Genomic DNA, 22,707 nt, shown 5'->3' with positions numbered 1-22,707 from the left:
ACTGCAATACAACTGAAACATCCAGGTTCCTTCAAAAAATTCACTGTCTTTTGATGGATCTCCATAAAGCTGAATTTTAAGTCTTTTTCCACTTTCAGTAAACTTCAGGCATTATACAGGTGAACAGCACCGCAAGCATCCTAAAAGGAAAGTTAAATATTAAAAACAAGATAATTCCAGCAATCCTTGCCCAGAAACAGATCATTATGTAGCACAGAAAAGCAACTGTGCTCCCACATCTACCCTCGCAGCCACTTATCTAAAAGTCACTGAGCCTGCAAACATGCAGAAATTATCCCTGTGATGGCTGCAGACACCAAAAAGATAAAGATGTTGAAAAAAACACAGGGAAATCAGTTGGCTGCTCGGTGAGGAGAAAGGATCCTATGAGGGAAGAGATAACTGAGGAAAACCAAAAAAGCATACCACAGCAAATTGCTTTTCTTCTCCTTGAGCCATAGAAAATGAATAACAACGACAATAAATATTCAAGCCTGAAATAAAGATTTTGCTTTTGTGCTGCAAGCAGTCATCTAAAATTATTGTGTGTGCTCAGGCACTGCTGCAATATGAGCCCCAATAAAAGATCTGCAACTTCAATACAAGGGGCACTGTGCAGCAGCAGAGTAAGAAATACTGAGGTATTGAAATGCAGAAACACACCCCATTCAGAATAAGGCTGGAAAAGAGAAAGTTGCAACGGCAGAGCTTAAGAAATCTCATTTTAGTTCTGAGATCTTTCCTAGATTTGCTAAGTGATGAGGTGCAGAGCCAGTCACACCTGTGCTGTAGGTCTTCACCTCTATATGATTACAACGGCATTCCCACTTAAAACCTGGGGAAAAGGAACAGTTCCTTTTCTCCATGCTTTTATCCATCCACTCAAACTGAAACATCCTGGATTCAGGAACCATCACTATAAACAAACAGAATGCTTCCCAGAACAGGGCAAAGTCCTCCAGCAGCGATGGCAAGAAGCTTCAGACACTCTAGGAACTCCCTGAACAGTTTGCCATGGCTAATGATTGTATTGATACTGTATCAAGTGTGGCAAAGTGAAAGCCCTGCTTAGTGGAGCAGGCGATGCTGTTTGCATTGCAGTATGTGTTGGCGAAGAGACTGAGAGTTTAGTGGTTGCTCCAAGGTGACCTGGAGACAGGACTCTTGGGGTTCTAGTCCTGGTTTTGCTGCAGAGTTATAATGAAACCTCATAAATCAAAACCAGTGGCCCATTTTTCTACGCAGTAGGAAAAATTAATTATTCCAAACGTCAACTGGAGCACTTAAAGGAGTTACTACACAAAGTATTACCATGTGTTTATTTAAACTTCCTTGGATGATGCTCAAAATATATCACTTTGCAGCTTCATCTGGTGTTGATTAGAAGACAAAGCTACTCTAATTCATCCAAGCTGCAACCTCAACCACTAAATAGTGTGCCATTGTTTAATCTTGCTACCTTGAAGGAATAACTAGAGATCAAGGAGCATACAAGTAAGGAAGCTTTTTATATTATTATACACAGAGGACAAATTCTTCTTGATGAATTGCAGAGTAACTCTTTTGAAGCAATAAATTTACACTGCTGTAGTAGCAGAACAGAAGCTGGCTTTTGGTGCCTGACAATATCCTGAAAGTAAGGGAAAAGGAAGTCCATGCAACCTGAGAGACACTTCTTTCTGGGAAACAAGGAATATCTGCTCTCCCTTGCAGAGGAGAAGGATCTCAGCTCAACTGAGCCATCTCTGGGACTGGGGCTACATTATGATTTGAAGAGTCACACTGCATAAAGTTACGAAGCAAGAACAACACAGACCTTCAGACCAATATATTCTCTGATCTAATTCAAGATCCCTTTAAGCCTCAGCTGCATTAATACTGCAGGCCATTAAAACTCAGAGAACTAGTTGTCACACAGGCACACAGCAAATGTTGAAGGGATTTTGGAAGCAAAGGCTGGCCAAAAGAAATGAGACGTTGGTTTTTACGATGGATCATAACATTTCTAACAAGCTGCTCCTTCTTTCAGGGCTCACAAATATCATTTGGCCCTTACAGAGAAAAGGAAGAGCTGCCAAATTTTTTGCTTAAGGTAACTAAAAAATTAAACACTAAAATAAATTAGTCTACACTCTTCCACATGAAGTGCATTTTGCCTTAAAATGCATTTAATCAAAGATTGATCTGCAATTGGCCCATACTATGTAATGTAAGAGAGAAACGTTGTTATTTCTATACCTTTTCATCTATTAGTAGCAGATAAAAGAAAATGTGAAACCAAAGTATAAATGTTGATTACTCACAAGCCTTCCTGGTACTCCTAAATCCAACCTACACCTGGATTCAAATTTATTTCTACTAATTTCTATAAAAAGTTTTGATGTTACTGAGTCAATGCCACACTTGCAACCTGAATCCCACAGGATTGTGAAGGGATCAGAACCCAGAGCTGGATCTGGTTTCTCCCCCACCCTGCAGTCAGAGACCCAAAAAACATCAAAAGGCTTCCTAGAGAAGAAATATGAATGCAGTCAAAAGAGCTAGTTTAGAATAACTTCTGAGCAACTCAGCTGCAAGACAGACAATATTTTCTAATGGGAAAGGCACACTAGAAACAACTTTCCAGAAATAACATTGCCAGCAAAGATATATTAAGGGAAAATGAACTGTAAGCAATAACCAGCCAATGCTTGGCAATCTTCATCCCCACTAAAACATTTATTTTCACTCCATGTTTTTTTCTCCCCTTAAATACCCCAGCGACAAATAAATTATGAGCATTACATCTAATTTATTACTCAGCATTGCTGAGGATGGAAAGACCAAAAAAAAAAAAAAAAAAAGAAAAGACAGCAGTATTTTAAAGCCAATTCTTATTCTAGGAAAACAAATACTTTAATAAAAACTATAATAAATTCAATGGAAAAAACTGCTCTTGCAGTTAAGTCATTGGACTGAAGCACCTGAAACTGGAATCCTTGGTCTGCCAGACTCTTCTCATGCTTAAGCCATTCAGGCTCTGCTGCTGTTAACCAAGCAGAAGCGTTCTCAATAGCTTCAGCAACAGAATTAAGCTCTTAATCTCTGCCTCAGTTTCCCCACCTGCAACATTCCTCTGACCTAGTCTGATCAGGCTGCAAATATCACTCAGGGGCGAATTCTACTGTACAACAGAAAGCTCTGTACTATTGCAGTACTCCTATACTAACATGGCTTTTAACAACATACTCTACATGGATCTCTCTGCTGACTTCAAGGAGGGCTTGACCAGGTCTCTAAAACAGGGAAAAACTGCTTTCTATAACAGGAAAACAGTGTTGTATTTGGCACATTTAACATGGGAGGGGAAGGAGCTGTGCACCAGAGCAACTTAAAAAGCCAAATTCTGCTCTTAATCCCCCAGTTTCTGGTGTCCATCTCACAGAACTCCTATTTCTGTTTGTCCCAGCATGAACCCTTTGATGATTAACTTCCGTATTTATCTTCGATACTTCTTTTTTTTTCCCTGAACGTGAAATGTAACAATTTTCATTAATATCCCAGTAACAGTAAAACTGAACAGAAGGAGCCTGTCTCAGAGAGCACATAGGCACACACGTTCTCACCTGGACTCACGTGGTACTATTTTTACTGCAGATATATTAAGAGGGCTCTTGAAAGCTGCAGGCAAGCACTGCTGCATGGGCAAAGCTCTAGCCGGGAAGTTAACTGTGGCTCAAAACTTTTCATTCAACAAAACAAGAAACAATTTGGCATTCATTCCCACGCAAACACCAATGCACCCTCCTTGGGAGGGACCAATTATTTTCCTTTCCATCCCATGCTCTGGCCAGTCATCCTCTATCACTTGATAAAACACATGAATAGCTGCATTCAAAGCTGCAGCAAACAGACATCTCAGTAAAGCTCTGTAAAAACAGCTATCTGGAGCACACCAAATAACTGTTTCTCAACGTGCTCCCCATATGCATGCCCTTTATCTAAAGAAGCCCGTGACTTGGGCAGCTGTTGGGTGCTTGCAACTAGGTCAGTTTGAACTGGAGTGAGCCAAGGCTAGAGGGAGAGAAAATTAAATTGTGCTCCTGCTCCACAAACTGTGGCTGTCAAACCCAGAGCTCTTTGCCTTCTGCTAAAGCAATGATTTCACCACTGGCAAAGTAAAAGGTTTGACTGGCAGGGTGAGGAAATGCCTCGGCGCTGCACCGGCAGGAGCACTGGGAACATTATTACCAGTTAAAATATTCCAAAGTATAATGCATGTAGGAATTCAGGGGTAGGGGGGGACAGGGAGGGAAGTGTTGCCAAGGTATGTGAATCAGCCTTATCAAAATCCTCATCACTGCACGGCCGGCATGACTGATCACACTGCTGCATTCCCTGGAACGGCACAAGGCTCCGGCTGGGAAACGGAGGTTCCAGCCTTTCCCCTCCTGGTGCCATCTGCACCAGTAATGCTCGGCACTTTAATCCACAGACCTATGCTCCAGGAGAGCACCCAGAGGTGGTGGAAATCATCTAGCTCTTTAAAAGTTGCTGCAAAACCCCTGAGTAACTTCTGCAGCAGGAATGCCTGCAGACTACAAGCAGCATTTTCCCCACTGCCGCTGCAGTTGCTGGGAAATTCAAGTTTCCAAAAAGCAGGCAGGAGTAATTAGATGAAGCCAAATAAACGCATACACAAAATCTTACAAGAATATGCAAATAATAGGGTGTATTCAGCAGCCCCAGAAATTAAGGCAGCAGCACAGACTTGCATTTGCATAAACTATGCAGGATATGGCACCAAGTCATTTTGGAACATGTGCATTTTGCAAACAGCAAGCACAGTAATAGACAAATATTTTGGAATGAGACATTGATCAAATACTCCCTAAAACTTCACATAAAGAATCTCAGAGATGCTGTACTAATTAACCACAGACATGCACTGCTGGCATTCTGGGGTATTTTCACTGCTGAGTTCTGTGGGAAAATAATTGGACTTTATAGATTTTTATCAGCATTTATTATTTATAAAGCCCTGTTGGCAAGCACAATGTTTTATGAACAAATAAAAGTGAATGATCTTTGCTTCAAAACCACATGATGAATGAATGTCTACTTTGTACATACATTCAAGTGGGCACTGCTAGTTTAATGTGCAGAGAACACAGAAAAAAGAAGTTTTTACATCTCTAAACAGAAATAACGTTACCCACTTCTAAATGTAGTGACATGAAAGCCAAGTCCAATCAAAACTGAGCTCTTCAATCACTCCTAAGAAGCCAAGCCCCTGACTTGTTTTCTTGACAAGCTAAGGTTTTGCCTTCATGGTCTCCCTGTGCAGAGGAAGGCAGACAAAAACTGAGGAAACCAACTTGTCACCGTATAAGGCAAAAAAAAGGTTTCTCTTCCTGAGTTACAAATAACTAGGGAAAGTCACACATGTGGCCAAGCAAAGCAGAAGTATGAACACAGTACTCGCTCACTGCTGACGGGCTAAAATTAGTAGTTTATTCAACTGCCCAGAACTACACACTGTGTCTGTCCTCCACAGCATCTCCCTATTTGTCTGTCTTTCTGTTTGCTCTCCACTTTGTCTGTCTCACTTGCTAATTTGTCCCTTGGGGAGCAGCCCGACGTGCCACTGCTAAGCCCAACAGCCCAGCTCATCCCAGGAGCCCAGGTAAATGAATATCCACTTGCAGCTACACCTGGGCAACTCCACAGTGCCTCCTCTGATTTCACCCCCAAGACACCACCTGAGAACCATGCTTGGCCCCATGGGACATTTGGTCTGCAAAAATGATTAGGTCCTACACACTTTCCACCAAGCATCTTTCTTGCCTCACAACACCTGTAAGCAGAGCGCTCATGCAGATTCCCTGCAGGTTCACCCTCCAAAGTTAATTCCATGCTTGCATCTGTTCATGGTATGAAGTGCTGTGTGGCACTTGCAATGACAGAAGAGAAATTATACAGGGACAGGAGGAACACTTGCCCAATGCAGCTGGGCCACTGCTCATGCATGCTGGGGATTGTTTTGAGTTTAGCTTTCTTTTCCCCCCTCCGCCCACCGACCAGTTGTCAGTTACTGTGCATGGATCCCGCTGGCCACGGGGGCATCGTGTCATGCTGGTCAGGACACAGACCCGGGGAATGGCAGAGGGCAGAGACAGCAGCACCTCAGCCAAGTTAACCCCACGGAGGAAGGAGCGAGGACTCTGGGAAACCACAATGGCAGCAGGATTTTTTCCAGCCAGCGGGAATGGGGTGCATGAGAGGGAGCAAGCACAGTACAAAGCATGCCACAAGAGTTAGGAAAAACAGGAGAAGAAATACTAAACTGACAAGGAGAGAGCAGTGCAAAGGAGTTGGAGGGAAGTGCCATGCTAAAGACTATTACTGCTGATCCTACGTTCAGGCACTGCAGTGAAGTGTGCCAATACAGGGTCCTCTAGCAGATCTACACATCTCCAGCATACTGGTACCTACTGGGTGACATCACCTCAGTTGGCCCTTCCTTGGCCATTACTTTGACAAAGCATTATCCCACATCCGTTCATACTGACAGCTCATTTTGCAAGTAGCTCATCTGAATCAATGTATTTACTTAGTAAGGTGTAACTCACATAAAACAAGTATGTCCTTACCTAGCTCCTATAAATTAAGTGATATCCACCTCTACTCACATCGGGTATAGATCTACTTGATTTACCTCAACAGATGTGATGTAGTTTCCTTTGTAATTACAAATACATTCCAAGCTAAACTTACATGTTTTATTACAGGACTGCCAATTTCCATTCCATATTAATTTGGAATATTAACCATGGTTAGTTTAGCCACATACCTTGAAAAATAGATCATGCTCAGCACAAATCTGCATAAGTAGTAGGAGCATGTGAGAGAGCAGTGCTAAATACTGAACACAAGCACAGAATGCAAAGATCTTACTCTTACACATATGGCCTCAAAGAGCCTCAGAGATTATGAATACATTTCTTTTCCATGGAAACCATAATTCTCAAATCCAGCAAGCTATTTTGAGACATTTAAATCAACTATACACTTAACATCTGCTGGAAGAACAACACTTCATTTTCACAGGCTGCCTCTCTCTGTCTACACTTAAAGGCACACGCACAGCCGTATGGACATCTTTCCAACTCTGCTACTACAGTTCTGCCTCTGACAGCGGATCTCCCAACGCAGATCCAGCGCAAAGTCTTATTTTGCCTGCTCTCTACCTAACACCAAGACTTGCCGGGCTGCGGTACTTGAACATCGCGGCATCGCTTGAAGAGGACAAGGAAAATTAGTAACCCAGGAGGCATGAAGTAAACGCCCCACTAGGTTTTATTCGTATTTATTCGGTATAAACTGCAAAGGCTGGCTTTCGACCCGATTTACTGGCCAGCTCGGGAACTAGCAGCAGCGACAAGCCCGTTCACCGGGGTTTCGGGAGTGCAGGGGACCGGCTGCAGAAGTTACCGCCTCGCAGGCGGGAGGGACGGCAGAAGGGTAACTAACCCCCAGCACTGCTGAGTCATTTAAGCCCTGAAACGTTTGAAAACCCACCCGGGGGGGTAGGGGCTGCTGCCCCGGCTACGAGGAAACTTCCCCTCCACTTGTACCGGCGCATCGCCCGCCCCGCAACAGCCAGCGGGCAGCCCCGCCGCGCCGGCCGGGCAGGTAGCGCGGGGGGCTGGGGGCCGGCTCCCACTCACCAGGTAGGCTCCCACCGTGCCCTGGGCCAGCATCAGGGCGCACTCGGACACCAGGAAGAGCTGGATGCTGGAGAAGCAGGAGACCTTCCTTCGCCGCCTCCGCTGCCGCTGCGCGCCGGCCCCCGGGATCTCACCGCCGCCGCCGCCCGCCGAGCCCTGCTTCCCCGGCATCCTCCCGGGCACCGCCGCCACGGCGGGATGGCGGGCCCCGCGGCTGCTCCGCTCTTTCCTCCTCCTCCTCCTCCTCGGGGTGCCAATCACAGCGGCAGCCCGTGGCGGCTGCCTCTCCGACCGCGGGCTGCTGCCACAGCCATCTCGCCGCCGCCTCCTCCTCCTCGCTTCTCTCCTCCCCTCGCCTTGCCGCGCTCCCTCTCTCCGCCGGCCCCGCGCAGGCCGGATCCGCGCCCCCGCCGGCGAGGGGCGGGGGCAGGCGCGGGGCTGGCGCCGGCGGAGGCTCCGCGGCTGGAGGGGCGGCCCCGTCCCGGGATACGCTGGGGCGGCGCGGCCGGCGCTGAGCGCCGCGGACGGGGCGGCCGCCGAGCCCCCCGCAGCCGCTCCCCGGGCGGGCTCCCGCGCTGCGGAGCCGCAAGCGGTGGCAGCGGAGACAGCTCCCGCTTGAAGTTTCTCAGCAGGGTAAGGACAAGCTGCCGCCAAGCAGTCCTGGCCTGCATCTCCTCCCGGGCATCCCCCGGGTTGGGTGCCCTGATTTCATACTCCTGCGAGTGTGTTCCTTCCTAAAGAGCGAAGGGAGGGCGGATAAAAATTGCGTGTTTAAAAAAAAGGAGACGGCGGGAGGTGCCGTGCGCCGCTGTGCCCCTGCCTCCTGGGCAAGATTCTGCTCCTGTCGCCTGCTTCGTGTCCCCAGCCACGTGTCTTTCTGGTGGTGCCCGTTGTCATCACTCCCACCTCGAGTTCTAAGTTCAAGAGATATCTTCTTTTAAAAACCACTAATCATCACTTCTACTGTTACATATCACGTTCCTTGTTGGCATCATAACAAAACCTGATCTGCTTTGCTCTTCAAGTGCACTTTTCCAGCTCATTTCTGGGTCCACACTGGGGGCTACTGCCTTATTTCCTTACAGTATTCAACTTCCAGCTAGGTGGAAGCTTAGGTATTTGACCCATTTAATATTGGAATGTCTGTAGCCTTCAGGAGGAAGAGTTTTCTGTGGAAGCAGAGGTTATATTTTTCAAAAATAACACAATTTCCACCCTAAATTTCATTTTCAAAGGTGGTTGAGGCTTCAAAGCTCCTGCATGACTTGGAAGATGCTTTTGAAAATGGAATTTAAGAACATTCTAACTTTTCAAGGCATAAGCCCATCATTGCCAGACACACCGGGAAATCAAGAGAACCAACATTTTAAATGAGCCCATTTTTCTCCCTGCACCCTTTCTGAGTTTCTTCTAAAATATCGCCAGTTCAGGAGCCATTTACTTTGACCTGCTTTTGTATGAGTACCTTTAATAAATATGATGCTGAAAATTAATCTTGAGCAGAGTCTCCACTCAGGTTGATGAGTCTTCACTAAGCCCAGCTGGTGCTCATTACCCCAGCAGAACTGCAGACCATTGCTGGAAAGAAGTGCAAGAGCCCTGGCACACTCAGCTGTTGCCCTTTGCACATCAGCTGCCAACAGCTCCCTCCCATGCTGAACTTTGGCTTGCCACAGCTTTTCCAGCAAGCCTGGGCCATATCAATGGATTTCAATAGTCCCATCTACACCAGGAACACGGTTTCCAACACTGATGGCCTGAGGCAGCAGTATCAAACAATTAGTGGGGAGAACAGTCTGGTCCTTGTAGCTAAGTGGTCTTAATTTAATTTAATGTCTTTCAGACATTGTGTACCTCACAAGATGCACGTTAGAAGATACCTGAGGCTCAAACACCAAGGATTTGCATGAGGTCATGAAAAACTGGCTGATCTGTATAGGGTTCTGCCAGCTCTTAAGGTGTTTGTTTTCCATCAAGGGAAAACTGGTTTCTCCACCAAAGGAAAACAAAGAAATCTCATGTTCTTGAAATCTTTTTAGACCACAAAAGTGTTCATCTCCTTCCTATCATGTTTATTTAGGGACTTCTGCTATAAAAATTCCAAAGTTAGAAAGCTAGAAAGGTCTCTGCCTCTAGATGGGTAAGTTTGCAGACTAATTCAATTAGCTTGGCTAGACAGATGCTTTGCTCCAGGTGGATGCTCTGGTGCGTTATAAGCAGGATGGACAACTGAGCAGACTTTTCAATAAGTGAAAATAGAGGCATGTCTCTTAAAACAATGAGTGTGTAGAATTATGGCAGAGGAAGTCTTAACATTCCCTGAAGACAAAACAAACAAACAAAAAAACCCATCCAAAATATTTTGGGTGTGTGCTGGTCTTTCCAGTCAGCTTCTGCCTGCTCTTGGTTAGTTACTAAAAGCAGCAAAGCTCTTAAAACTCATATAACTCACCAAGTGTATATCTGGAGACCCAAGTAAACTTCTGCACATGCTATGGCAGTTACTATCAATACTGAAGTAAATGCTTCAAAGATTTTGAAATTTTATATATATATATATATATATATATATATATGCAAGTGCCATCACATGTCTTGCCTGTGTCTTTAACATCTTGCTGGAAGGGTTTGGCCAAACTGAAGAAGCAGATATACTGCTTGTCTTTCACAAGGGAAACAGCTGCTTGAAAAAATTTGACTCTAATACTAATTACATGAAACATCTGGTTAGTTAGTTTATTTGCAGAATATAATTATCATTAAATTTCTATCCAGAGGAGACAGAATCCCTGGATTCTTTTATCTTCTTTATGTTGCATATGAGCACTTACTTACTTTAGAAAAAAATCCTCCTGGCTTGCACTGCTGAAGGAAAGAAGGGGCCTGCACCTCCACTCAAGTACATCAGTAGAGCTGAGTTTGCTTTCTGCCACCTTTCAACATACCACATTCCTGAGAGATCTCAGTACACTGTTTCAGGGATGGACAAGTGACCTGTTTGGATTTAATAGTTAATTATTGTTATAGCTGAACAATTTTTCTGGTCTAAATTGACCCAGCTTTAACTAGTAGTGTTCTTGGATTATCATTAGCCTAGAATGAAAAGGGACTTGATAGGCAGAAGAGTCTCTTTTCTTCAGGGCTCAGTAGTTTTGCCAGCACAATTGTCAGCTATTTCCCCAACCCAAGTAAGCATTAGCAACTTCTCCCCGCACTATACTTTGTATTAAATTTCTTGCAGATACCTTGTCAGATTTTTATAAACCCTTGAACATTCATAGCTGGGAGGCAACGTGCTGCCATAGATAAGGTTGGATACCACAGTCTTTCACAAGTCAGCTCCCCTGAGGAAGTCTCAGCACATCTTCTCTGCTGGACAGCACCTTGTTGACTACCCATGTGCTTGTGTCATCCTTCACCTTTAGGTAATCTTAGCAGCTGGACTTTTCTTGCTCTGTCATCACCCTAAACCAATTTTTGTTTTAGTTCATTTTTTCCTCCTCTTCATGGTTAATCTTACTGAAAATTAGCTGTGCAGCCTTGTGTTTTGATACTACACAGACAAAAGGGTTTTTATCCATGTCTAGGATTGGTGCTTGTGGTGTAAAGGGTTTAGAGCTAACACAGAAGAGCTGAGGAAGAACTATGAAGGATGAAGACCTCAGTAAAGCGCTCGACTGGTATCCTCCATCTCAGGGGGCAAAAGTGCAAACTTTAAAAGAAAATTGAAACTCAACCATCAGCAGTGTTGGTAACAGGAGGAGGAACAGCAGAGGATGATTTTCCTTAGGCAGAGCTGGTGGAAACCTCTTCTGTGCAATGTGCCAAGGCAAGCGGCTGATCTGTATCATTAGGCATCTCTACAGTTGCCATTGGAATAATATTCCCAAACCTTCTGGGTGTATTTTACAGTCCAGGCAGGTAATGTGTGCCTTGTCCAGTAAAGCTTCACTGGAGTAGTGGTGGGCACCCAGTGTACCTATTCTGGTTGAGGGTGCAGCAGAGAAAAACAAGGACAGGTGCTAAGAGGAGATGGTGGTCTCACAGGAAACAATATTGGTCCTGTGGCTTATATTTTAAAAACAAATAAACAAACAAAAAACTAACAACAAAAGCAATGCTGCAACCATAACTATTACCTTCTGTCATCAAAACTTATCTGGCTATTTTCTACAGTGTATTCCATTGCTCTCCTTTACACAGCTGTAGGTCAGGAGCCGCTATATGCACCCAGGGGTCTGCATCCTCACCCTTCCCCATGGCTATGGTTTTAAGACAGGTGCTTGTGCAGTGCAGGGTTAAGGTTCGCCTCCTGTCCTGTGGCTCTGGATGCTAACCTAAATGCAAATCGCTGTTAATCTGGCGTAACTGCAAGAATGACTGAGGAACATCAGCTTGAGATCCACCTTCAGGGCATTCTTGCTTTGGTCTGCTAAGTTGACACTTAGTCTGTTCCTTGACCTGTCAGAGGAGATACCTGGCTGTGAGGATGTCATAGAGCTGCATTAGGGGCTGCAAAACACTGTTCCTGGAAGGCTGGTATTCTAGTCCACTTTAAATTACACCAGTGAAGTTAAAAATCAGGTTCAGTTGTCTTAGATGTCACTCTCAGACTAGACACTTTTGGGTTTCTTTCCTGGACAGTGCAGCCATGTTGAGCTCAGTTTTCATTTCCTTCAGGATGTTTGGATGAAAGGAAAGATCATGTGCTGCCAAAATGGATTTGCATGTAGCATAAATAATTTCCCCTCTGCACCAGATCTGCACCCCTGGCTGGTCCCTATTTGGTGCATTTTTCTAGGAGAATGCTTACATATTAAGAAAATCAGGAATAATTTCAGATATGTTCAAAGAGCAAGGACAAACATAAATAAATAAGAAATCCCAGGACTCTGGCCAAGAGGCTCTCCTTGGGATGGTTTTTAAATTCTGTTTTGTGATTGCCTGGTGCAAAACCCTATGGATCAGCTGGTACAGGAAGGAGGTGACATGAAAGGATTTTAAACATCTACCAGTGTAGAATGGGGGTATAAGGGTGTGCAGCAGTAAGGAGGGTTAAGATCGGGACAGCTTGTGGATATATCAGCAGCTGTCATTTCCAAGATATCACAGTGCTAACAGTTTTAATGCCATTTCTTTCTATAAACACTTCTGACTTTCCTTCCTAGCTATTTTGAGTCCTGCTGGAGACTTGGACTCGTTAAAAAGGCATTTCCTTCAGACAAGCTGATTAGATAGCTATTCCTTACTCCAGATGGTGGAAGACTGGAGAGCACCTCAGTGAGGCTAAAAATTGCAGAAAATTAAGACACATTAGTTTAACAAGAGCTTCACCTTGGAATCTTTATGAAAACAAGTAAAAAAGAGAGGAGATTCTTAAATGCAAGAATTGGATTACTTGTCTGCAGTCTGCATTGCATAAACCTGGCTCCTAACCTCTAATTATGGGGTTTTTTTCCAAAGAAATGAGACTCCAATCTGAAGGCAGATGAGTAATCTCTAATGCCATTGACTCTGTGAGACCTGAGGGCATGCGACACTTTCACAAGGAGAACTAAGCACCTGGCAGGGTGCTGGTCTAAGTGGAGATCAGGAGGACTTTTGAATTAAAGCAGTGAGATTCAGCAAACACAGTATAATTGTGGAGATCCTGCAAATATTGGCATCAGCCTAAAGCCTCATTTAGTAATAAAGTTAATTTGCAGAATTAGAAAATGAAAAGCAAATTGCTGGACAATAGTCTGGCACTCACCTGACTGTTAATCTGCATCCCATAAAGCAGTAATAGTACAAACTGTAAGTCAATATAAAATAAAAATATTTATTTGTTGTAAGAATGAGACCTTGAGCTCTAATTCTAGAAAATAACTCTCTTTAGTCAATCAAAAATTTAAAAAGGGAATGTCATCAGTTTGTATTTTACAAATTAATGTGCATTTATGAAACAACTAAGATACCTGTGATAGGAGCAACTTATTACAAATGTTCTGCTTTCCTTCCACTGTCACACTCTGGAAAATATTCTTGGCCAGACTCATCCATAGCTGCTGATGCAGCATAAGGCAATGTTCCCTGGAGTCAGTAAGAATTTGTCTTCCAGGTGGTGGGATAGAACAAGGATTGACAGTGTCATCTTTTGTGTAGGAAGTCACAGCAAGCTCTCACAGAATCCCAATTGCTGGTGACACATGGACACTTCTGCCCAACTCTGAGCATTTGTCTTAGTGAGTCAGTCGTAAATTCATTCCTGGGATTAATTCTGACCCCTTTGTTTTTTGTTGGTTTTTTTTTTGTTGTTTTGGTTTTGTTTTTTTTTGTTTGTTTTTTTTGTTTGTTTGTTTTTTTGTGTTAGCTGGACACAGTTTGCTTCCTTCTATGTGCTTCCACCTCATAAGTAACTTCCTTTAATAGCAAAATGCAGTAGAGATTTTATATGAGGGTTTGTAAAGTGCTTTGGACCAAAAGTCTATAAACACTTTGTTAGCAAGTGCAGTTCCAGCCAGACACTGAACAGTTGTGCCCTAACACTTCTTGCTAGATAACAACTTGACAGACCCAATACTTGTAAATCAAACTGTCTCCTTAATAAAGAAATAATTCACAGAGATACTCAATGGCATCTTGAAATCTGGCTGTGGGGGCACAGACTGACTTCCCATGGAGCCTTTTATTTACTCTCCATAACTATATTCTCTGTGGATCTTGCACTTCTTCACGAAGTCTTTCAATCTACTATTCACACTTGCTTTATTCAATGCAGTCAAATTTTTTTCTGTAGACATTATGTGCAGCATGTATGTATCTCCTGAGACTAGTTCCTGAGTTTATTGAAATTACTGGTGTATCTCTTTGCAGAATAGATTTTATTAACATCTCTGAACTGGTAAAAACCTGTCTTAGGGCTTTGCTGGATTAACTGTTATCTTCCCAATTTAAATGACTTTCCTATGTGATTTTTTGTGGTGAATTTGTACCACTAGAGTCTCCGTGACACGTTGTAGTTACAGATGAAAGAGCTGCCTCCTGTCACTGTGGAGGATGTTACTTCTGTCAAGCTACGGTGAAGACATGCATGACACAGTTTGAAGCTAAATACTGAACAGATGACAGTTCAGGTAGTGTCCTATGCTATTAATGAAAGAATCAAGACAATTAGCAAACACAAAGCAGGACCAGTACAGACAGAAAGGGAAGGAACTGCATTGACAGTGTTGTGATGTTACATGGTAACTCCTCAAAGCAACACCAAGTCCCATAAGCCAGCCTTTTTATTGCCTCTTTTTTGGCCAGAACTGGATTCTCTCACCCCATCCAACTGAAGCATGATGCCAGTTCAATCCAGTAGCTTCTTCTTAGGAGCAGCTAACAGTATCATTGGGTGTTACCTTATATACTTATGTAATTTCAGTTGAGCTAGCTTGATGTAAAAGAACACCCTTTTGTCACCTTAGCTTCACCAATGCCTTCACGTACCATAAGGTCAGTCACAATCTTTTTGACTGGACATCTGTCCCTGAGTTGAACAGTAATGTTTTAGGTTCATATTAATGAGCAGCAATGTGCCTTTGAAAGCTGTCAGCAATATGGGTGTAGAGTGAACATTTTTTTCCAAAACTAGTAATTTTTCTTCCATCTTGTATTTTGAGACCCTGTTATAATTGACCTTCAGCATTCTTGACAGCCTTTGGTCCTCAAAATGTTTGCATACAGGCAAGGGAAGGAAGTAGGAACCCCAATAAAGGAATTGGGTTTTTTAAAAATTAATTTTATTCTGGAGACCACTGATTAAACCTTACTGTGCTTTATTGGTTCAGCTTTTAGAATCAACAAGATCTCTGGGTCTGTGAAAGCACATGAAACTGAAATGTCTAAACATCCTATTGTAATAAATAAAGCCTCAGTATACTAACTGGCATTTAAGGCAATGATAATCTGAGTAAACACTTAAATCAAGTGTGAGGGGAACCTGGACTGGCTGGAGACCTTGCTGCACATTTCCCATGGATCTGTAGGCAAGCTGTATCTAAAGGGCACCTGAGTCTTGCTGCATCTTTTTCATCCTTGCGGTTTGAGCAGCAGGAACTTCTATATGAAGGATCCTTGCAGTGTTTGGTATGAAGGAGCCTAATATCTCTGAAGTAATGATAAAAATGCAGGACAGAGGAATGCAGGGGAGAAGGGAGTTGTTGACCTTGCTGGAACTAGAGATAAGTTAGTGGAAGATAAAGAGAATTCACTTGCTCTTGGACTGACCTCCAATGTGAAAACAGGGCAATGCCATGAAAGGTCAAATAATAAAAACAAGGCAGCAAAGAGTTGCTCTACTTGACCTTGAAATAAGCAAGGCCATCAGGGAAAAAAAATGCCCAATTCATTTATTTCCTGTAAAGCTAATAGAGCCCACAGTTTTGGTCACTGTAGCAGAACTGTCCCATGAACACCCTCCAGAAAAGGCAGAGGGTGGAATTGGAAGGTTTTCTTAAATGAGATTTATGAGCTTGTTATCTTGATGCTTCTCAAACACAGCCTCATCTGATGCTAATTGTACAACATTCTAGAGCACGGAGAAAATGGAGCAAAATGAAAATCAGCTACAAGGAGAGAAAAAGCCTGACAGGTTCTTAACAAAGCTAAATTCCTGCTCTACTTTTCATTGCTATTTTAATAAGAAAATAATTGGGTTACAGGAAATATCCTGAAAGCTCTTGCATGAATGTTTGCTGTTTAGGTAGGGTGACCTGCAGGCAAGCATTGAGCAGTTAGTTTTCATTGAGAAAGAACCACAGTTTCTCTTTCCTACATTTTTCAAGTGTGAAGAGCAGTCTGCAAGCCAAGAATGACATTCTGCTAATACTGAGGGTGCAGCAACGAAGGTTTGGATGTGAGTCATTATTTCACTGCAGAGAACATGGGTAATTCAAATGGATTAAAAAATAACTGATTTCTCACAACCCATTTAAATTTCCCTCTCCTCTAAATAAACTGGTCCCAGCTTCTTATACATAAAATGGGACATCAAGAGATGGGATTCACTCCCCACTAAAATAGTTCATTAACATTATAGGCACACAATCATGTTATAGACAGCCCCTAACCCAAAGAAAGAAATTACCTTGAGACATTGTTTTCACAGATAGTCCCCCTGAGCATCTCACTGGGCTTTGATGTCATAAAGCCACCATGACCACTATTGTCACCACGAGGATGGTAACTATGTCCCATTGCCTACAGCAGCTCTTGTATTGTCCTGCAATATAATTTCTTCTCTGGTCTGCCTGAGATATGCGAGTAACAACCACCACTTGTAAATATCATCCAGTATCAACCTTTGGACATATACCTTAGCTTCCTTTCTGACTTTCCAAGTCTTTTTTTCTGAAAGTATCCAATCAATTACCAAGGATGTGTTTGACTTCATAATTAGGATGAAGGACAGTTGGTTTTGTATATCTACAGTAATATAAAAATCTCCTTGTAAATTAATCATAAACATTTCTTCTGTGATTGATGTGTATGGAAGCTGAGAGATGGCTTCGAATGCAGATTTTGTTATAAATTATTTCCTTGAATGTTAGTCCTAAATGCAATAATTTACTATTATTAATAATCTGCACATCACATTGAAGCAAAATGGAGTACAACATCTTAAGACAACCAGTGTACTTAAAGAAAACTTTCTTGCATAATTTTGTCCTTGTGGACATATATAATTCATCTTTTGACAATGGAAAGGATCTTGATTCTATCTTCTGTTAGCAGCAAAGAAAAAAAATGCAGTTCTGGAACAGAGCACTGACGTTGTACATCTGCTAAGAAGATGACAATCAAGGTCTTTTTAAAAAAATATTGCTTTGATAATATTCAACTTTTTTGACTTACACAAGTTGCAGCAGAGCTGAACTGATCCATTGTGGACTAAAGTTCTAGAGGTAACACTCTCCCAAGTACAAGGTCTGAGTCTCCACTCTCCTCCACATGGGTATTCATTTATCACCTGGACAACATGATAATGGTCATTCAAGAGGGTGATTTTCACTGCAGTCATTCAGTTGTATCAACGTGCCTTTTCTTGAGCAATTAATGCCCATCAATACACTAATGCTGTCCTTTGTTTCATAATAGCTGATTACCAGATCTAATCAAAGGATTTCTATAATATTTTCCTTACTGTTGTTTTTTTAGTGAGATGCTTTCCCTATAATAAATGTGTATTCCTATGAAAATCAGGTTTTAATGTAATTTTTCAATAAAAGCAGTATATTTTGTTTACTTGCTTTTCTATCAGAACTTTCCTGTGAGTAAGTAAAAACTATGAGGAAGATTTTAATACTTTTTATGTCTCTTTTTCTCTGTGTTTATCTGGGAAGCTGAATAAAAATGTAAAAATATGTCCATTTCAAGTTTCAAAATGGAAACTGAGACATCAACATTTTTGTCAAATTGCTTTTTCTGTCTTGACTAATTAGCCAGCTGTACAGGCAGAATGTATCTCACAGCTCCTTGCATGTTATGAATTAGTCTAATACTGCTGACATTACCGTGGTTTTCACATCCTACTGAGCTTGTTGTGGTTTTAGTTTTCCTAATAAAGGCATTAGAGGGGCACATTTACATGCTTGCCCTGATTTATGAGTACATTTTATTTGTGGGGACATTAAATTGTGGTGGGTTGGATGTGTTTGGGTTTCCCCGATAGCCTCTGATTATTTTTAATACCGGTAGATCTCACTGTAAATCAAGTGTCTCAGCTCATCTTCAACAAAGTGAAGCTGTGACTTATTACCTGGTAGACAAGCCTCTCCTCATAGAGTAACTCATTAAACTGAGGAGATTGTTTACAATGTTTCCAGTCATCCCAGCTGATGCTGTAATTTAGGAAACTCAAATGCTCCATATAGAATAGGAAATATTTGATAGTTCATAGACGATTCATTAAGACCTGAACAAGTTCAAAACACAATTTTCTGAGGAAAGCTTGGCTGGCTGATGAATGTGATCATCACTGGTCTCCAGGGGTCACCTAGAAGCACAGAGGATGTCCCCTTCCTTTACCCAAGGTTAACATACAGAAGGTTTTCCTGAAAACTCAGTACTTCTGTAGTTCTGTAACATGCAAACCATAACAAGGAAAGCACATTCCTAAAGATAAGTAGCTCCCAGTCTTGGTTGCTAGGCTCAATTTTTTGGAAGTCAGGCATAGGAGTCCTGCCGAAGCAGCACAAACACAGACTTGAAGCTGGAGATGTCATGAACACTGCAGAAGTAAAGAAATTCCTGAGCTTGGAGGTATGGCAAATATATGCCTGGGGTGTGCAAGACTTCAGTATTGCCCAGTGTTTGCAGAGCATCTGAATCCAGTCTGAAAGAGGGAATTTACAGCAGCAGTTTGGTTAGCCTAACATCTCTGTGTTATTTAGCATCTGCAATATATTGTATTATACTTCTTTCTTTCTAGTGCACTTTGATGTCCTTGCTAATAAAGTATCAGTGCTCAAACACACTCCATGACTCTTTCCACTGTCACTTTGCTCTTAAAAACTCGCAGCTGCACCATCACGTTTGCACTTCACCAGCAAAAGCAACCCCCAAATCCCTCTGTGTCCTCCAACAAGCTGGTCTGCCTCTCCTGAGCATTCCTACAGCCATTCCAAGGGGATCCTGGCCATTCTCTTTGTGGTGTGTATTTATTGTCACTTGGACATCTAAGCCATCACTCGGGTGGCAAGCGATCCAAGTCAAGTTCTGTACTCATGTTTTCCCTGAGGTGGAGGGCACACAGGGGAGGCAGAGGGCCATATTAAATAATAATGGCAATAATGATACATCTGATGGAGGTCAGTTCCGCTTCAGCGCTAAATGGAAAGCTGAAAGCCTCCTTATGGATCTTTTCCATCTTGAGCACCAATGATTGTAGCAGATGCATCAGTTTTAAATTAATGACTTGCATGACAAATAATACTGCTACATGTGTTTAGGAAATCTGTACCCAACTGGCATGTTTTGATTAGCTGCAAATGATGACACTGACTGTAATGTAACTCATAAAATTTATAGATGTGGTCCAGGTTTTTAGTTGGAGAAAGACAACAGACATTAATGTGGTGTCCTTTACCTCCAACTTTATAAGAAGCTCATGAAATAAAAATAAAAGCAATGAACAAAAGGAAGTTTCCTATATTTTTAAAAACCCCTGCAAACAGCAAAGGATTAGGAAAAACCAAAAGAGGAATGAGGAAACGCTGAAGATGAAAACCACTGATCCATTTAAACACAGATGAAATGATTTGACACTGTACTAGAAAGGAATATTAAACAGATACAAGCTATTAATTTTCACTGAGGGTCAGTCTGGGAGCTTGAGGAGCATGTAAGGTTCAGGTTAACCCTTCATAGTGGGGAGGATCTCACTATAAATCACAGCTTCTTACTTTTATGGGGGATGTTGATGTAGCTCATGTAATAACTGGAAAATGTTTCTATATGTGATAATGTTTATTGAAAGAAGGAACAGTGTGGAATGTGGAAAAAGGTAAAAAATTACAAGGAAAGCTAGCAAGGGGCAACATTAGAATGAAGCAATATTGATCCCTTTCATTTATTTCTTATGGGATGTGGGGAGGACATTGACTGGTGAGATTGTTCTTGATGGCAAACACTGTTTGTGCTATTAGGGCTCCTCATGGGAACAGAGACCTTCCAGCTCAGAGGTCAGTTTCTTACATTGCAAACTTACATTGTGGGGTCTCCTGGTTGCTTCTAATGTCTGGATGCTGTGAGAGGATCTGAACATCTTCCATGTTGAGCTTAATGAACATGAAGCTTTTACAAGCCTTCAGAATGTGACTGACTCATCCCTCACTTGCAGTACAAACTCTCTGCTCACTGCTTTTGGAGGAGAATGAGGATGCTGGGAAAAGCTGTATGAGCACTTTATGTGAGGGATTTCAGCCTTCATGCCTCTCTTCTGACCACTCTTCCACCAAAACCAGAGCATTTGCCTCCTCTCAGCTGCCTATCCAGCCAACTTTTTGTCCTTGTCCTTAAAAAAAATAAAATTAAACTGTACAACAAATGACTACATTCATCCTCAGGGGACACTAAATGCCACTCTACTCATACCTTACTTCTCCTGCAACTATCCCATTGCCTACTGCCAAAAATAACAATGTGAATGCCTCTATAGCAGCCTTTGCTATAATGATTAAGACTACACCCGTCATAAAGGTCACCATATGATAGACTACAGACCACAGGTCCCCACAAGCCAGTGTGACTAACACATTAAACATAGGATTGCAGCTTGGGCAAGAGACTAGTGCAGTGTGAGAAATTAAATCCATACTCACCCTGGTGAGAAATGTTAAAAATGAGCATTCACCATCGGCCACGTTCAGATGGCAGAGAGTCTGGAGTGCTGTATTTTCATGTTCATAGCCTAGATGTTGCCTTGAAAAATCACCCTGAAACTCAGTAGCAGCAGCAATGCAGAACTGCTGCATGACTTCCTTCAAGTTTATCAACATACTCTATTTATTGAGCATCAGTCTCCTCCTTGGAGGTCCCAAGCCATCCAACCCTAGCCGTGAGGAACCTGCTCTGCAGAAATAGCTGTGCTGGGAAAGATTAGGGAAACAGAACCTGCTTGGAAAAATACCCTCAACTAAACTGCTGTAGCTGTTTCAAGGGGATTGTATTTCTATCCCTCACAAGAGAAATATTCCAGCTATAGCTAGATGCATTTTTAATGACTCACATGTATGTCATGTGGAACAAAAGCCTTTATTCCCCCATCCTTTCTCCCTTCCCAGTCTCCCCCATTTTTGAAATGTGCTCAGTACCAAAAGAGAAAAATCTATCACTCACCTTTGTAACTGTGATATTGTGTGACATCTTGTTGAAACAGTTAAACATTGATCTTATAGACGGCAGATTGGTCTGTCTCAGTATCTGTTTTTCAGTTGTATCCTTCTCTATTTGGCCTTCAAAGACAGTTTGATTTTTTTCTTCTACATTTTATTTTGGTTTCAAAGGTGCCTCAGCTGAACAAACAAATATGATTTCAGATTGATCTTATTATCTGTTTACAACAAGTTGATCTTGAGCTCAGAAGCATGACTGTTCAAATAAGTGTTGAAGTTTTAGTCAGGACTACTGGAGTGTGTTTTAAACATGACCTTCTGGTCTTAAAAGCAAAGAGAAATTATGAAGCATTTAGCATCTGTGCAGCTAGAATATATATTTTCCAGGTCAGTCTTAAAGGCAGCCTCTTCCTTACAAGAGCAACTGCAATACTGAAGCTGTTAAGTCCAGACATGCTCTTAAAACTTGGCCCTCTCTGAAAAACAATGAATAAGAAGAAATGAAATTGTGTTTGCGTAACCTTTCCAAAGAAGAAGCCTCTAATTGGTACAGATATCAGTGCAAAGCAGCACTCAGAAGAAGCATTGATTACAATTCACTTTGGGACACTGCTCACTAAAGGGCAATCTCTTCCTTCATTAATTGCTTTAAAAGAAGATTTACAGAAAGCTGCATATGAAATAGTTATGAGAATCTAATTATTTCTGTCATGATCTATGGTGGTGTTGCCACTGACTTTACTGGGGAGAAAGTTGTGCCCTCTCTTTTAACAGCAAATATCAAAGCCACAGCTTGGATGGGCCTTTTTATTCTGCCTGGGTTTGGTTGTAAGGAAATTGGCTGCTGAAAAGGTGAGGGTGGTAAGAAGTGCCAAAACCACAGGCCTTGTCATTGGCTGCTGAACTGAAAACACATTAATTGTAAACACCTCAAAAAACGCAAGTTGGAAAATTAAGTCTGGGTATGTTTCGTTTCTCCAGGCAATTTTTCCTCCTAGGTTTCAAGAATCTACTCTTTTCAGTCATTTAATAAAGTCGGAGTGTAACTGTTAAAACAAGAGGTGGGAAATACAACAACCTGACAAGAAATTACATGTCTTATTTATCTCCACCAAAGTTGCTCCTGTGGGAGGTGTCTG

The 22,707-nt window shown here is 42.3% G+C and overlaps 1 protein-coding gene across 1 annotated transcript in view; it reads right to left on the bottom strand.

Moving 5' to 3' along the window:
• The window catches only part of SLCO3A1 (solute carrier organic anion transporter family member 3A1), a 139,401-nt gene extending 131,495 nt beyond the window's left edge, over positions 1–7,906 (bottom strand). Inside the window, exon 1 of the mRNA XM_051628579.1 lies at positions 7,710–7,906. Coding sequence (XP_051484539.1) covers positions 7,710–7,880 — 171 coding nt within the window. The 5' untranslated portion in view covers positions 7,881–7,906. The remainder of the gene's footprint in view (positions 1–7,709) is intronic.
• Between the last annotated feature and the right edge of the window lie 14,801 nt (positions 7,907–22,707).

Source organism: Apus apus, chromosome 10, assembly GCF_020740795.1.
Source record: "Apus apus isolate bApuApu2 chromosome 10, bApuApu2.pri.cur, whole genome shotgun sequence".
NCBI classification, from domain to species: Eukaryota; Metazoa; Chordata; class Aves; order Apodiformes; family Apodidae; genus Apus; species Apus apus.
The sequence above is the reverse complement of the archived record's forward strand: the minus strand, read 5'-3'. Positions and strand labels throughout refer to the sequence as shown.